Below are 15,163 nucleotides of genomic sequence, written 5' to 3' on the forward strand. Positions count from 1 at the left end.
AAGTTTGAACTGTTACAGTTATCATCCTCTACCACCTTTTATCAGCCAGGCTGTTTTTGTGTCCTACTAAAACTCAGGTACAGTGTAGAGGAAGTCACAGAGACCATGATCACTTCCTCTCTTCATTACAACAGATCACAATGTCACGCAGTGTTTTCTTTCTCCAGTCGGCAGATGCGATCGTCGATGGGCCGCAGCATGCTGAAGAGCTCCAGCGTGAGCGGAGAGATCTACACCCAGGAGCGCACCGACGGCAGCCAATCAGACACGGCGCTGGGCATGGTGGGTGGCGGCAGCAAGAAGAGACGCTCCAGCCTCAGTGCGCGGGTGGTGGCCATTGTTGGCAACCGTCGCAGCCGCAGCACTTCACAGATCAGCGGCCCTGGTGAGTTGCCATGGAAACCCCGGTGTCTGTACATCGCACTGGTTATGTGTGATATCAACGTGGCCAGTTTTCTATAAAAAAAAAATGTGATACACACTAAAATATTACACATATTTAGGGACATATTTGTGTGATTTTCCTGTGTCTCAGTCTGTCACACTGGTTGCTAATGGCTGATGATGGTGGTAGACAGAAACAACATTCGGCGAAGCCCTGGGATGGAGCTAATAGGGGCTCTTGGGTGTGTAGACTGAAGTAATGGACGACTTTCTGTTTAATATCAGCTCTCTCAAAAACATAAGGCCTTAGCTTAACCTTCACTAAACCTAATCCTGAAATACACACATTTAAACTAAAGCTGTTTGACTTGCTTCAACCTTACAATTAACTACTCTTGTCATATAATGAATAAATTTACCGTATTTGCCAATAAATAATCCTTCTATGGTAGCGCAGTGCAATGGTTACATATATTTGGTTGTTTTCAACTTGACAGTCAGGACAGGAGAGTGCACATGCAACCTTTCAGACCGAAGATACTGAAGAGATCAGAGCCAAAATCAGTTTGACAAAAGATGCACAAACATGTTTTTGATGTAGAAATATAGAGGAGAGAGAGGACATACAGAGATCAATCTTCATTTGAGAACCTAAAAAGTCTTGCGGTACTCACCCCCATTCTGCTGAAGTGCTTTGAGAAGCTGGTTCAAGTTGGTTGGTACATCAAAGACAGCATCCCAGCCAGCCAGACTCTCACCAGCCTGCATTCAGAACGAGCAGATCCAGAGACGATGCCTTCTCCACTGCCGTTTGTTTGTTGATGTCTGATCAGCATTCGAAACAATCTCCCCCATGAAACATACGCTCTGCAGCTGGATGTTTTGGACTTCTTCACAAACAGACCCCAGACAGTTCAGATTGGCAGTCACACCTCAAGCACTCTAGTGCTCAACACGCTCAGCCCCCTCCTGTTCACGCTGTACACCCATGAATTTTTGTCCTTTGGTGGTGTAGCACAGCGTATTTACTAGCAGGGCACTGATGAGTTCTGTCTGGCAGCAGGATGATTGTTAATCAGGCAGATTACACACGCATGAGTAATGACAGCGTTTGTGTACGTATCTGGCCTGCTCTGTGATATTTGGATGACAAAGCCTGATCAGCGTCTCGGTGACACTGAAGTTTATCAGGAGCGGTTAGTGTAGGGTGCTGATCTTTTGTTTTTACCCTGGACCATAATTTTCATACACAACCTGATTTGTTCACTTGATTCGTTAACTTATTTTACCATACAGCTTTACATACTTTCAGTTTGCCTGCAGGACTAATCTCCAAAACAACACAATTGTCCTGCTACATTCAAAATTTCACAACATGTAATCAAAACGATTTGTTCTTAGGACCAGCCTGTACTCAAGAACCACAAATTGCAAGTGTCTTTTTCTTCAGTAAAGGCCAAACCTCTGCTGCCCCAGTGCTCGTTGTAAAAACAAACAACTAAATAATACGTTTCAGAGAGTTTCAGAGCATCGTGGCCAGCTGAGAGCCCCTCGCGGCTCAGCTCCCACTCACACAAGAAGAAGAGTCTGGCTGGTCTGAGTCCGGCATCCACTTTTACCACGGGGTGGTGTAAGACTCATGGTAAAAGTAGACATAAAAAGCTATTAAAGAACAGTGGGCCTAAGGGGTTCTCTTACCCTCTCTCCCTGATGTAGAGAGGAGAGAGAGGAAGTAGAGATAGTATAGAGATCAACCTTAATCTGAGTGTTTTCTGTTCTTGATGGATGAGAGCAAACGCAGGTAAGGGACACTTCTGTTGAGTTTTTAAACTTTATTATTTTAGTGTGATTAGGAGGTAATAGGTAGCTAACAGTTTATGGTAGGTTACATACATCACAGGTTTTTTGTTGTATGGAAAGAGTCAGCTCATGCCTCAGTCAGCATATACAAGAGAGGATGGCAGTCTCAGAGATGCAGCTTCGTTTTTCTCTTTGCACTATAGGAGCCAATACTATGAGTCGAACGGTGGACGCACCCCAGTCCGAGATGCCACACAGTGTTGGGGTTATTTTTTCTACCCAACAATTTCCTGTTTACTACTGATTGCTGGATTCTGCAGGACATTTGTGCGACTTTGGCCGTGCCCCAGAAAGAGTCCTCACCTGGATCTGTGGAATATTTTGTAGTGAACCACCAATGGTTCGAGGAAGTAATAAGTGTTCTGGAAATGAGTCTTTTTCAGAATAATATTTTTTTAATATTTAAATCTTTCTCTCAATCCTGCTACTCTCTGCTTATCTAAATCAAACGTTCTGTGGGGCAGAAGTGGTGTAAAGGGGCACTCCACAATACAAACAACTGTTATATCAAACACACCTCAGAGCTCTTTGACCTAAAACCCACCACTAGGGCAAGAAATACCCTGGACAATGTTTATTCAAATGTTTAAACATTACCATGTTTCAGACCATATTTCCCTGCTTCTTCTACCACCTTACTCTTAGCTGATAAAAAATGTCAAACCATCAGTAAAAACCGTTACAGCAGCTCTACAGGACTGTTTAGAGTGCACAGACTGGCACATGTTCAGAGATGCTGCCACCCAGATGTCTTGATGATTATGCGATCACAAAAAAAATAAAATCATTCCTCAACCAGAAAGCCTGGGCTCTATCAGATGGTCAGCTGTTAAGACACAAGAGCTTCAGAATAAGGCTGGCATCGGGGGCGAAGCGGAGACATCAGCAGAGAGCACCTCCAGAGGAGCTGCCACTGTCAGTATCCACAGTAGATGTGAGAGTGGATATGAGTAAAGCTGCTGGGCCTGATACTGAAGACCTGTACGAAAAACGTGCCAATCAGGTTGCTGATGATATTAGGCCTACTGACATTTATATCACTTTCATATTAAAGTGTTTCCACCTGCACAGCCACAATCAATCTTAGCACTCTGGGCTTGAGTACCACCCCTCTGCATCTGAACACTGGACTTCCTCACAAACAGACCCCAGACAGTTCAGATTGGCAGACACAACTCATGCACTCTGGTGCTCAACACCAGAGTCCCTCAGGGCTGTGTGCTCGGGCCCCTCCTGTTCACACTCTACACCCACGACTGCATTACCAGACATGGAGAGAACTCCCTTGTCAAGTTTGTGGACAACACCACCATCATCAGCCAGACTACAGAGAATTCCTATCCAGAGGAAGTCAACAGTCTTGCAGAGTGGTGCACAGAGAACAACCTACTTCTCAATATCGATGCAACCAAGGTGCTACATCAGTGGAGCTGAGGTGGATCAGATATAAGTTCCTGGGAATCCACACCGAAGAGAACCTGTCATGGTCATCACACATCTCTACTCTACTCATGTGAAGTTCTTGTTAACTTTTATGAGGAGCAATAGAAAGCATCACAAACTGGGATGTGCAGGGCCCAGGACATGAAGGCTCTGCAGCAGTTGATTAAAACTGCCCAGAACATCATCAGTACCATCTACGGGGCATCAGTGATATCAGTGAGGTGAGGTGCCTGCACAGAGCCCAAAGGACACTAAAAGACAATACCCACCCGAGAACACAGCCTGTTCACCCTGCCGCCGTCTGGCAAGAAGGATCCGCTGCCGTACCCCCAGACGCTGGAGCAGTTTCTTTCCTCAGGCTGTGAGACGACTGAAATCACCCTCCACACTCTACCATGAACATAGCTGATTATTTATTCATTCATTTATGTAACTTTTGTTTTCATGAAGGGACTACATCTGAAATTTTGTTATACAATCTTGTGTTGCATAATGATCATTAAATTGAAGCTTGAATCTTGAATGTAAAATATTTTGTGGTTCAAAAACAACCCTGAGAGCTACAGAAAGTTTCTGTTACAAACTGGGGTTGTGGAGTTTTGAGGATGTGGTTGTTTGCAAGGTAGAATGGGTCTAGGAAAAGCTGCTTTTTAGATGCATTGTAGGAAATGTAAGATCCTGATTTTGACACATACCAGTGACTGAAAGTCAGGATATCATGGAGAATAAGGGTTAAAAGAAATTGCTCTTTTAATGCTCTGTGATTTGCCATGTTCTAAATTAAACATTTTGAGGCAAATCAAAAGCTCAAAAGAAACATTTGACATTTGGGAAATATGTTTATTTGCTTTCCTGCCAAGAATTAGATGGGATGATTGACACCACTCCCCTGTAATGGTTGCAAATTTTCTCCAAACTTCACGTTTTGTCAGGTCAAGCTGATGGAGATACGACAGGGATTAAAATGTGTCCACTTAATTTTGTGAGTCAGTGTTGCAGCATTTCTTTTTTTCCACTACTTTTGTACTCACATGTACCCTGAAGTGAATTAGCACAGCACAGGGTCAAAATAAATAAAGGTGAAAAATAACTACAGCAGCGTCTCTGACTACATCTTTGTGATTTTTCCCCGTGTTTCTTGTTTCACCCAGAGGGGAAGAGTAAGAAGGAGAAGGGTGCACCCATCCAGAGGAGCACAGAGACTGGGATGGCAGTGGAGCTGACCAGGAACATGAGCCGCCAGCCCAGCAGAGAGTCCAACAATGGCAGCATGAACAGCTACAACTCTGAGGGAAAGTCAGTAAACCATTCTCTTCCTGTTTTGATTACTCTCCCTGAACCATCTACACACTCTCTGCATCTCTCTCCGCTGGTTTCAAACTGCAAGTTTTACATTGCTAAAGCGACTATAGCTTCAAATTAATTGCTGTCCCATCCGACTATGACACCTTTAACATAATATGGATGTGACAGTGAAGTTTGTGTGCTGACATGTTCAACATATCCAGGCAGAGACTTCCATTTCTGCCTGCATGTGTCAGGTGACTGACAGTAAACAGTGTAATACTGGATATGAACAGACTGTTAAAAAGCTCAACTTTGTCTGGTGTTTTCTGTGATGGATTATCTCACTTGGGCAGTTTTGGATGTTTTTCATGCTGTAAATAATGACAGGCAGCAAATGAGCACTGAAGTGTCAAACTATGCTGACTGTGTACAGACACCACCACAAGTGATGCAGAAGATAAAAACCACAAATCTAAGAATCAGATTTGATATTGAATATTGGTGGTACAATACACAGTACACAGTCACAAAATATTCATTTTGTCATCATACTTAAATCTATATTTCTTTGTTTTGTGTGTTAGTTTGATCTTCTCTGGCGTGAATCTGGGTGCCAGCAGTCAGTTCAGTGACTTCCTGGATGGTTTGGGACCAGCTCAGTTAGTGGGCAGGCAAACACTGGCTACTCCTGCTATCGGTAAGATACTGGTGATACTGGTGATACTGGTGATGCTAATGATACCGATGACATCTCTTCTCTTCTCTTCTCTTGTGTCACTTCTTTTCTGTTTAATCATTTTTTGTATTTTTCCTTTTCTCTTATCCCTTTTATTTATAATCTTGTTTTTCTGTAATATGTTTTCCTATTTCATGTTTTCATGTTTCTATAAGATAAGATAAGTGACATATTAGTGTGATAACTAGTACCAATTCAGCAGACTATAGTATTGTATTTATATGTAATCATAACAGTAATATACTATAACAGTGTAGTAATATAATGTATGATGAATAACAAGATGGGCCACACTGGTAGCTCACCTGGTTAAGTGTGTCCTTAAAACAGTGGCCCGGTTTGAATCTGGTCTGGGCCCTTTGCTGCGTGTCATCCTCGCTCTCTCTCTCTCTCTCTCTCTCTCTCTCTCTCTCTCTCTCTCTCTCCCTCTCTCCCTCTCTCCCTCTTCCTCTCCCTCCTGCCTTTCCTGTCTCTCTACACTGTCCCTGTAGATAAAGGTTGAAATATATAGAAAACATAATTTAAGAAAAACATAATAATAAGTAATAAGATATTACTATGTCTATATTAACATATAATATTGTATAACATAATGTATTAGTGTATAGTAAAATATTAAGATTGCAAATATTGACAAATCAGAGTGTTGTTATTGTTGTCACATATTCGAACCTCTGATCGTACTTTTTTATGAACCTGATGAAGCGCTGTGTGAAATGTGTTGCGGTCCTTGATCATATATATTTATGGCCTGAGTGTGCCGGCACTTCTAGGTTTATCTTTCCTGAAACTTTCAGCCATACACCACATGCCGTCATTGATCCCTTCTTGTTGTTTCTAAACTGATCATCCTCTTCTCATCTTCATCTGTCTCCCAGGTGACATCCAGATTGGTATGATGGAGAAAAAGGGTCAGCTGGAGGTGGAAGTCATCAGAGCTCGAGGACTCGTACAAAAGCCAGGATCCAAATCTCTCCCTGGTAAGCACTTGACCTACATTTAGATACTGAAGAGCAACTAATCCCTCTGTTTTTTTCACATTAGTATAAAATACACACCCTACATGCATTGTAATCCAGTACGTACACTCAGCCAAAGCTTGCACTGTGCTGTTCCTTTCCAGAACAAGCCGTGAGGTCTGATCTAGATTATATTGGCGAGGTGCTGTGTTCGCCACTAATGGCTTTTTTATTTCGTCTTCGTCTTCAGCTCCATATGTCAAGGTCTATCTGCTGAATAATGGAGCATACGTAGCCAAAAAGAAAACCAAGATTGCACGGAAAACACTTGACCCACTGTACCAGCAAGCACTGCTATTCGAGGAAAGCCCACAGGGTAAAGTCTTACAGGTGAGAATGAGATATGTTCCGTCATTAGAAAGTAAAATCTTTATTTCTAAATTCGATCATTTGTTTCAGCAGGAGGAAGTAGAGCTGAGTAATTTGAGAGAAATGGTTTTTCTTCCAGGTGATTGTTTGGGGAGACTACGGCCGCATGGATCACAAAAGCTTCATGGGAGTTGCACAAATCCTATTGGAGGAACTGGACTTATCAAGCACAGTCATTGGTTGGTACAAGTTGTTCCCACCATCCTCCTTGGTGGATCCGACACTTGCCTCCCTAACTCGGCGAGCCTCCCAGTCGTCGCTTGACAGCTCCTCCGGACCTCCGGGGGTTCGATCCTAGTGGACCAACAGCTCTACACCGCTCGGCGAGTAACAAACTCATGAAACATACAGTAGAGCGAGAGAGATTAAAAAAAAAATATATATATATATAGCGGAAATGTAGAACAACAACAATCAGAAACAGTCACAATGAGAAAGCTTTGTTGAGATCTGACAATCACTCCTGTTGCGGTTAATTTTGTCTGTTGTAGAAAGTGCCACATTTCAGTGTTTCATATCCATTCAATGAAAAATCTTATAGTTTTTCTCTGTGTATGCTGAAGAAGCAGGGCTGTCGACAGACAACAAGCAGTAGCTCTTGAGACGGGAGATGAAAAAGTGTCAGAGAATCAAAAATGAAGCAGGGTGGTTTTTAACCGAATCAACAATAGCAAAGAAATGTATGTAAGCATCGGAATGTATGGACTCGAGACAGAGGTAATCACCCTCCACACCTGCAGGTGGCTGCAGTGGCCTCCTCCAGAACCCCAACAGACTGCCGGCACGCCTGCCCCCGGGCAGGGTGCTCACACGTTGGAATTCAGTCTGGAAGCACAGGGCCTTCTTCTGGTGCCTCGACCTTGGAGCCACATCACTGGTCCCTCTCTCTGTCGAAAGATCCTCTTTTCAATATGTTTACCATGGCTGCTCTGAAGCCACACTGTTTTAGCGTGTTTGCTTTGTTGTTCATTTCTTTCCCTTTGTTACTACTGGCACAAAATGTTTTTACAGTGCGTAAAATGCTCATGATAATGTTGTCAGTCTGGTGTGTGCATGGAGAGAAAAAAACAAAACACAAGAGATAAAAAAAAAGGATATAAAAACTATTAAATGTCTGCAAGTGTTATGCAGGGGGGGTTGCTGGTGATGATAACACAGCTTAGATTTTTACACTTGACAGTGCGATTAGCGTGCAAAGTTGTTTTCCTTGTTCCACCTCTGGCAAATGTCCAGGCCAGTCGTCTTTGTATAGATGTATATTAGGCCTCTCAAGAGGTTGACCAATAAATGAAATTTATGTCACTTTGAAATATCACAAGGGTACAACATCACTGTAAAAAAAATTGAAAAGAGAAATCTTTGTTCACCTTCGCAAGAGCAAGATAGGACGGTCTAATTTTTCACATCTTTTGGGGAGTGCAGTCCCTCACCCCAGCACGTTTAAGGTTTTTATCCAACCCTTAGTTTACATTCTTTGAAATTTAAACACAAGCACAAGAGCTTGATTTTTTTACAACAAAAAGTCTAACTTTTTGAAAAAAACACGTAGTTAAAAAAAGAAAAAAAGTAACGTTCCCGTCACTGGTTCGGTTCATTTCTTTGTCTAGATATTAGGAAACGCACAAACAAACAGAAGAGAAGAATCGCTCACAGTTTCCCTTGTGCATCTCTGTGAATGTCAAAGTAACCAATCAGACTAATCTGTCAGGACACCAAACACCAATGCTCATCCTCCGTTTGGCCCGCAAACTCCTCTCACCAGGAAAGAGTTGGGGCCAGCATGACTTTGGAACCTGTTCCAAGCTGCATGCATATTTTTGTAAAACGAAACAGATACAGAAAAAAAGATACTGAACTAGATACGTGTGTTAGTTCCACATACTGTAGGGCCACTTGTATGTTGCATGCAGTTGTACAGTTTGCTCGTACTTGAATATTAAAGAGATAAAACCAAGAAACCGAAGCCATTCCCATTACGCAACGACATTTGAACTCAACTGCAGTCTATTCCACGTCCCTCAGTCCGGTGCTGAATGTCTCTCAAACTAAATCCCACAATTACATTGATGTCTTTCCTCGACCCTCTGGAAGATGTACTGTACTGTACAGTAGTACTGAGCAGACCTCACAGCCCCTCTTACTGTTATTCCACATCATAGTATACCTCCAAGGGGCTGAGATGATGTATGAATAAATATGTACAAATCAGATCCACTTATATGGAAATATGAATTATGTTTCAACATAATGATTTCAGATATGCTATCACATGAACTGTTAAATTATATAGAGAATAAATGCAGATGCACAGAGAGTCATACACTGTAAATACTCAGCAGCCACTCACTGGGTTTTCATTGGGTTGAGTGATAATTGCAAAGGGGCCAAGTTATATAATGAGCAGCGATTAATACATACGTTGGGGACCACATGCAGTGGGACAACACAAGGCCAGGGTCATAACCGGCTGAACTCAAACACACAGCCCCAAAAACGACAGGTCTGAACCACTGCTCCGAAAGTCATTGTCTGAACACTTCTCTGTGCTTCTAAACCAGTGTCTGAAACCCGGCCACGATCAGCCCCACTTCAGAAGAGTTGACTTTTCTTTTCATTGTCCGGTGAAGCTGGGTTTATTTTCCTTTTTTATTTTTTCTTTCTTTATTTTATTTTTGTCAGTATTAACAGGAAAAAAAATGCTGATTGTTTACAACTTCTGTGTTCCACTGAAACAAAAAGAAAATTAGAAAAAAGTAAAGCATTCACTGCAACATTTCTTGTTTGTATAACAGATGTGGCTCAAATGATGTGTATGTTTTATATTTAAAAAAAAAAAGTTCATTTTTATTATTTACAAATAAAAAGAATGTGTGGAAGAAAACTGACTCTGAACTCGCCTTCAATTCAATGTCTCTCAAGTCTTTTTTTTGTGTTTTGTGTGTGTGTGTGTGCGTGTGTGTCTGTGTGTGTGTTTAATTATACTCTCAGCCTGCATGACATGATGTCAAGAGTTCATATTGAAAAACTTTGGGATCTCTTGGTTCACTGGTACATCTCAGCAGAGAGGCACCATGTTCAACTTTAGATACACATTACAAATGTTTCACTGTTAACGCACAGATGAACGGCGAGATACACAGACATTAGCTACGTGGATCTGATGGATAGATTTCTGTTTTTCATATTGTAGCAAATTACTCATTGTTATATATGGAAATGAATTTGTATGAATAACTACAAATGAGCCAACCCAAATAATATTTATCAGAAAGCTACTCATTCATAATTTTAAAGACTGTATAAATAACTTTAATCAACTGTCAAACTTTTTTTAACCGTCTTGACAAACCTTCCCGCCAGCCTCGCCATGGCAGCCAGGCCCCCAGTTCCCTTTGTCATAGCATCAGGGGCCGCGGGTCGAGCCGTGCATTACAAACAGGCAGAAGGTAGGGAGAGACTGACTCAGCCAGTGGAGAAGAAAAAAACTGAATTCAATTCTCAACTTGCCTTTTTTATCCAGTTGTATTTGGCGTCAAATGTTATTTTTAGCTCTAGAAAGAGGTCCAGAGCTCGGTGACCTCAGCTACAGGCATGACAGTAACCATAAGAATAAAACAAGACCTAGAGCATGCTAACATGCTTATGTTTAGCAGGAATATTGCTTGTGTTTAGCATGTTACAATGCAAACATTTGCGAATTAGCACTAAATTCAAGTACAGCTGAGGTATATGGAAAGTTTGCAGGTATTTAGTCTTAAAGTACAGGATAAATGAAAATGTTGACTTGGTGATATGGCACTGGAGTTTCAGTCAGATCCCCAACGTGATTACAGTCCATCCTGAGGGAGAACGAATGTCTGAACCAAAATTCACAAGAAGGATTCATCCTCTGAGAACCACAAATATCAAAGATATTTCAAGCTTGCTGCAGGAAAACATCACCAAAGCCATTACCATGAATATCCGTACAACATTTGATAGTCATCCAATCCATCCAATGGTTGTTGAGATATTTCAGTCTGACAGTCAACAATTGATTAGAGCCACACCACCAGCTTGAAAACTGTATGTTATAATGAAAAAAAATACTCCTTGAGTGAAATGAGGAAGCTTGACATTATGAAATACACCAATCATAAAGAGAATCCAGGTTTTTTGTTGATAAAAATTTTTATTATTATTTTTCTCCCAGTACTGGAGGTTGAATTATGAAAAAAAAAAAAAAAAGAAAAGAAAAAACATCAGCAAAAAAGGAGCATCAGTTTCTTGCATACATCTACAATATTAGACAAGGATAAACATGCTGCTCTTATTTATCCATGTACATCATGGCATTCATCAGCTGCCTGACAAAAGGTTTTTATTTACCCCTCCAATACTAGAGCCCCCCACCCTCACTTCCCACTCCACCCACATTCCCTGTGAAACATTCCAAAATAATTAGATAAATAGTTAATAAATAAACGAAAAAATAAATAAATGTCTAAGTAAGTAAGTAAATGAATAAATAACTGAGAAAATCTGAGAAGGGGGGGGGGGCAGACTGCTACAGAGGGGCAGTATAAAGCATGTATTGGAGGTAATATGAACACTGGATACAGTCAGCCATTGTTCTTCAGTCTGGGTCAAGCTCCTCTAGAGTTATAGCTGACTGCTGACCATTGAACCCTATCAGTGACTCGCTCACTGTCTGTATCGGCACCATCCAGGTGCAGCCTGATAACCTCTAGCAGTTCTTGGTTGTTGAGACCTGCTGGATTAAAGGGAACACATACTCTGTCACTTTGTCATAATTTTGGCTTTTACTCATTTGACTTCGTTCAGTGTGCACATTTAGTCCCTGGTCATTAGTCTTACAGTCACATATTCTAATTTCGCCCCTGAGGTTGGCAGTGTTAGTGCTACTTATCTCTCATATTGATTGTCCATTTCTTCCCCTCCATTTAAAGTGATAAATCTTGTTTACTTTGTACTGGATAATTATACCAATAAAAAGGAGCCCTTAAGAGGTCTGGGCTCCTACACTCAGCCAGCAGTCTGCTCATTACTACGCCCTTAATCATTTTTATCAATTAAAAAGAAAGGCTCTGCCTCTATTCCTGGAGCTGTCTTTACTATTATTTTTATCATTTCACAAACAGCAGGCTCTTATTTGGACATGTATAGCTTTGCCACAGGAAAAAGAGAATCTCACAAAGCAGAGGTAAATTTCTGGAGAGCAAAAGCTTTAATGATGTTGATATGTTGTTAAAAAAAAAAACATACAATAGCCGTGTCCTGCTACAGAGCTGCACCATAACTCTCTGCATTGGGTGGTGCTACAGTGCGTCTACCCGAAGAGGAAGTAGAACCAACATGGCCTCATGTGTGACCTCACATATGATACAGTGCAGCAGAGGGCTTGGGAGATTTATGTTCAACATCCTCTTGTTAAATAAGCAAAGGGCCCCCGAAACAACATCTGCAGGCAATCTTGACGAACCCTCCCACCAGCCTCGCCATGCCAGCCGGGGCCCCAAGTTCCCCTCGTCATAGCATCAGGGGTCGCGACCTCTGTGTACAAAGCGTGGATGCGGACCATGGTGGAAAAGAGAACTGCAGATCATAAAAGTCAGAGGCCACAATAAAATTTCCATGCTGCTCCCAGGAAATGGATTAATCTATCTAATCAGGTCAAAGATCACATATCGGTGGAAACAGAGACCGTGAGTGGAAGTGGAATACAAACATTATGAAGTTAATTTTTAATATTATCCATGAAGAAAAAACAAAATAAACAAACAAAAACTTTGGGAAAAAAGGACACATAAGCTAAATCATGTCTCCTGACACGACTGTTTACTTTGAGAAGCGTTCAACAGGAGGCTGCCTTTCTTCATTCGAATGTTTTTACTTGTTGATGCTGCATGACAGGAGGCATGCACTTGATGCAGGAAACCATCTCACCATGTGACGAGATGACATGATAACTGCACAGTTTTAAGGTTGTAAGCCAACTGCTGCTTCCTTTAGCCCTCAGTTTCTTCCCTTAGTTTGACGATCAATATCCACATAGAACAGTGTAATCAAATATGAAAATCCTCACTGCAGTTTTATATAAACATACATTTGTTCTCATATCAAAATGTGCAAGTTGATTTTATGTTAATGCTAATGTGTCTTCATGCTCAGACCTCTGAAGGATTTGAGTGTCATTGGTCGGTGGATAAGTAGTTTTGTTTCCCCTTAAAGAAGCTTTAAGGTATTAACAGTGTTATCTTCTCCATATATTCATATTCTTGTCTTCATTGACTGTATTTACACATGCACATGAATCTTGGTTAGGATCAGGTATTTGAAATATCCTGGTTGTATTTGCACATGTAAAAACCATAATCTGGTTTCAGATAGAAACCAATAGAAACTGGGGCGTAAACACTCTCTGCCACATCAATCAACCAACTATGTAGCAGTCAATAAAAGAATATATCTATTTTTATATCTATGTACGTATATCTTGATAAATGGTAAATGAGGATCAACATGCTGAAATAAAGGGAAAGACTGACTTCCATTGTGTATATCATGCATTGTATTATTGGTCTCATTTTCTCTTACTCAGATTATCCAGTAAATACATGAAGAGTTCAGACAACCAGGAAGTAAACTGAAACTGTTATAATCATGTGTACAGGGATATAAATAATCAAGTTTCTTATGTTTCATGTACATGTCATATCCTGCCCATACAGAAATGCAATACAACATACTGTATATGTGCCTGTATCAAGAGTGATGTTCCATATACTGTATGTTCCTAAGGGGATATATTATTATCACATATATACTTCTTCTAGATATATGAAGATTTACATTTATAACATATATGAAATACTCAGTGTAAAATCTGTACATGTGCATATATTTAAATCATCAATGTGATTAATTTTAATATTGTTGCAACCATACATACTAATATATAAATGATATAGTATATTTATTTTAGAGTTCATTAAAACAACATACATATAAAACTCTTTCTCTTCATATATGTTTTTCTAATTAACTTCCCATTCATTTTAAACATGTCCATCTATTCATTTAACAATTATCTACAATATAATCATACATACATAGACATACGTTTGTATGGGCCAGATGTCAATATATGAAAATTGTTCCAATTTTTAAGGCTTCATATAAAATTTTTTACATATGTTTTTAAATTTATATGTATATATATTCTACTGCATATATAGGAATTCAATATACATATATTACATTTGCGTGTGGGTGAATATGACTAAAACTAGGCTAAGGGATATTAATATGCTTGTAAACACAGACACTTTATGATGTTTACACTGAGTGACATATTCATACTTATTCACACTCCATATTTTTTATGACTGTACTTCACATTTACTCCAGATTTTTATCGTTTGGGGTCATCACCAGGATTTAAAATAAAGATCTGTGTTTGAACACAACAACAGAACAGTTTGTGATGTCTTTGAATCTATCATTTGTGTAAATTACTTTTATTTATTCCCCAAAAATGTATCAAGTTGGAGCAAGTTATATTCAAATATTTTTATATGTGCTGAAGGAAAAGCATAAAAAGCCCCCCTATATCAGTCTGACAACAGAAGTTTCATGTCCTTAATCACCTTTATTCACAAACTAAACTGCAGGAGATTCAGTGCCCTGATAACATTTCTGTGATGTATCGTGATCTAAGGGCAAACTGAGAGCAAGAAGAGAGGATTCACTTTCAGAACCTGAGATCCTGGTCTCTGGACAGGCTGCCTGGTGCCGCAGCGACCAGTAGATGGCGTAGTTTTGTTGAAAGAAAGGAGGAGGCTGTCAGACCCCCGCAGGTAAAAGCAGTTCCTGCAGCTGTGGATTAAAAATATGAGAATACACACTTCCCTGCTCTCTGACCCGCTCTTACTCCCACACGCAGGCCTGTGTACTGGCAGTCCGCTTTACTCTCACTCACTTGGATTTACTGCCAGAGGTCAAGTATCTTTAGCACACCTGTGGTCAGCGTTTCGCTGCATCCGAGGGCAGCAGCCAATCAGGC

The 15,163-nt window shown here is 40.6% G+C and overlaps 1 protein-coding gene across 5 annotated transcripts in view; it reads left to right on the forward strand.

Annotated features, from left to right (window-relative positions):
- LOC111217884 (regulating synaptic membrane exocytosis protein 1-like) overlaps positions 1-9,955 on the forward strand; it is a 76,805-nt gene extending 66,850 nt beyond the window's left edge. For all 5 annotated transcript variants that reach the window (XM_022739900.1, XM_022739902.1, XM_022739903.1 and 2 more), the window contains 6 exons: positions 168-385; positions 4,839-4,983; positions 5,559-5,671; positions 6,589-6,690; positions 6,920-7,059; positions 7,178-9,955. In XM_022739900.1, coding sequence (XP_022595621.1) covers positions 168-385; positions 4,839-4,983; positions 5,559-5,671; positions 6,589-6,690; positions 6,920-7,059; positions 7,178-7,396 — 937 coding nt within the window. In that variant the 3' untranslated portion in view covers positions 7,397-9,955. The remainder of the gene's footprint in view (positions 1-167; positions 386-4,838; positions 4,984-5,558; positions 5,672-6,588; positions 6,691-6,919; positions 7,060-7,177) is intronic.
- Positions 9,956-15,163: the final 5,208 nt, after the last annotated feature.

Source organism: Seriola dumerili, unplaced genomic scaffold (assembly GCF_002260705.1).
Source record: "Seriola dumerili isolate Sdu_G_001 unplaced genomic scaffold, Sdu_1.0 BDQW01000050.1, whole genome shotgun sequence".
NCBI classification, from domain to species: Eukaryota; Metazoa; Chordata; class Actinopteri; order Carangiformes; family Carangidae; genus Seriola; species Seriola dumerili.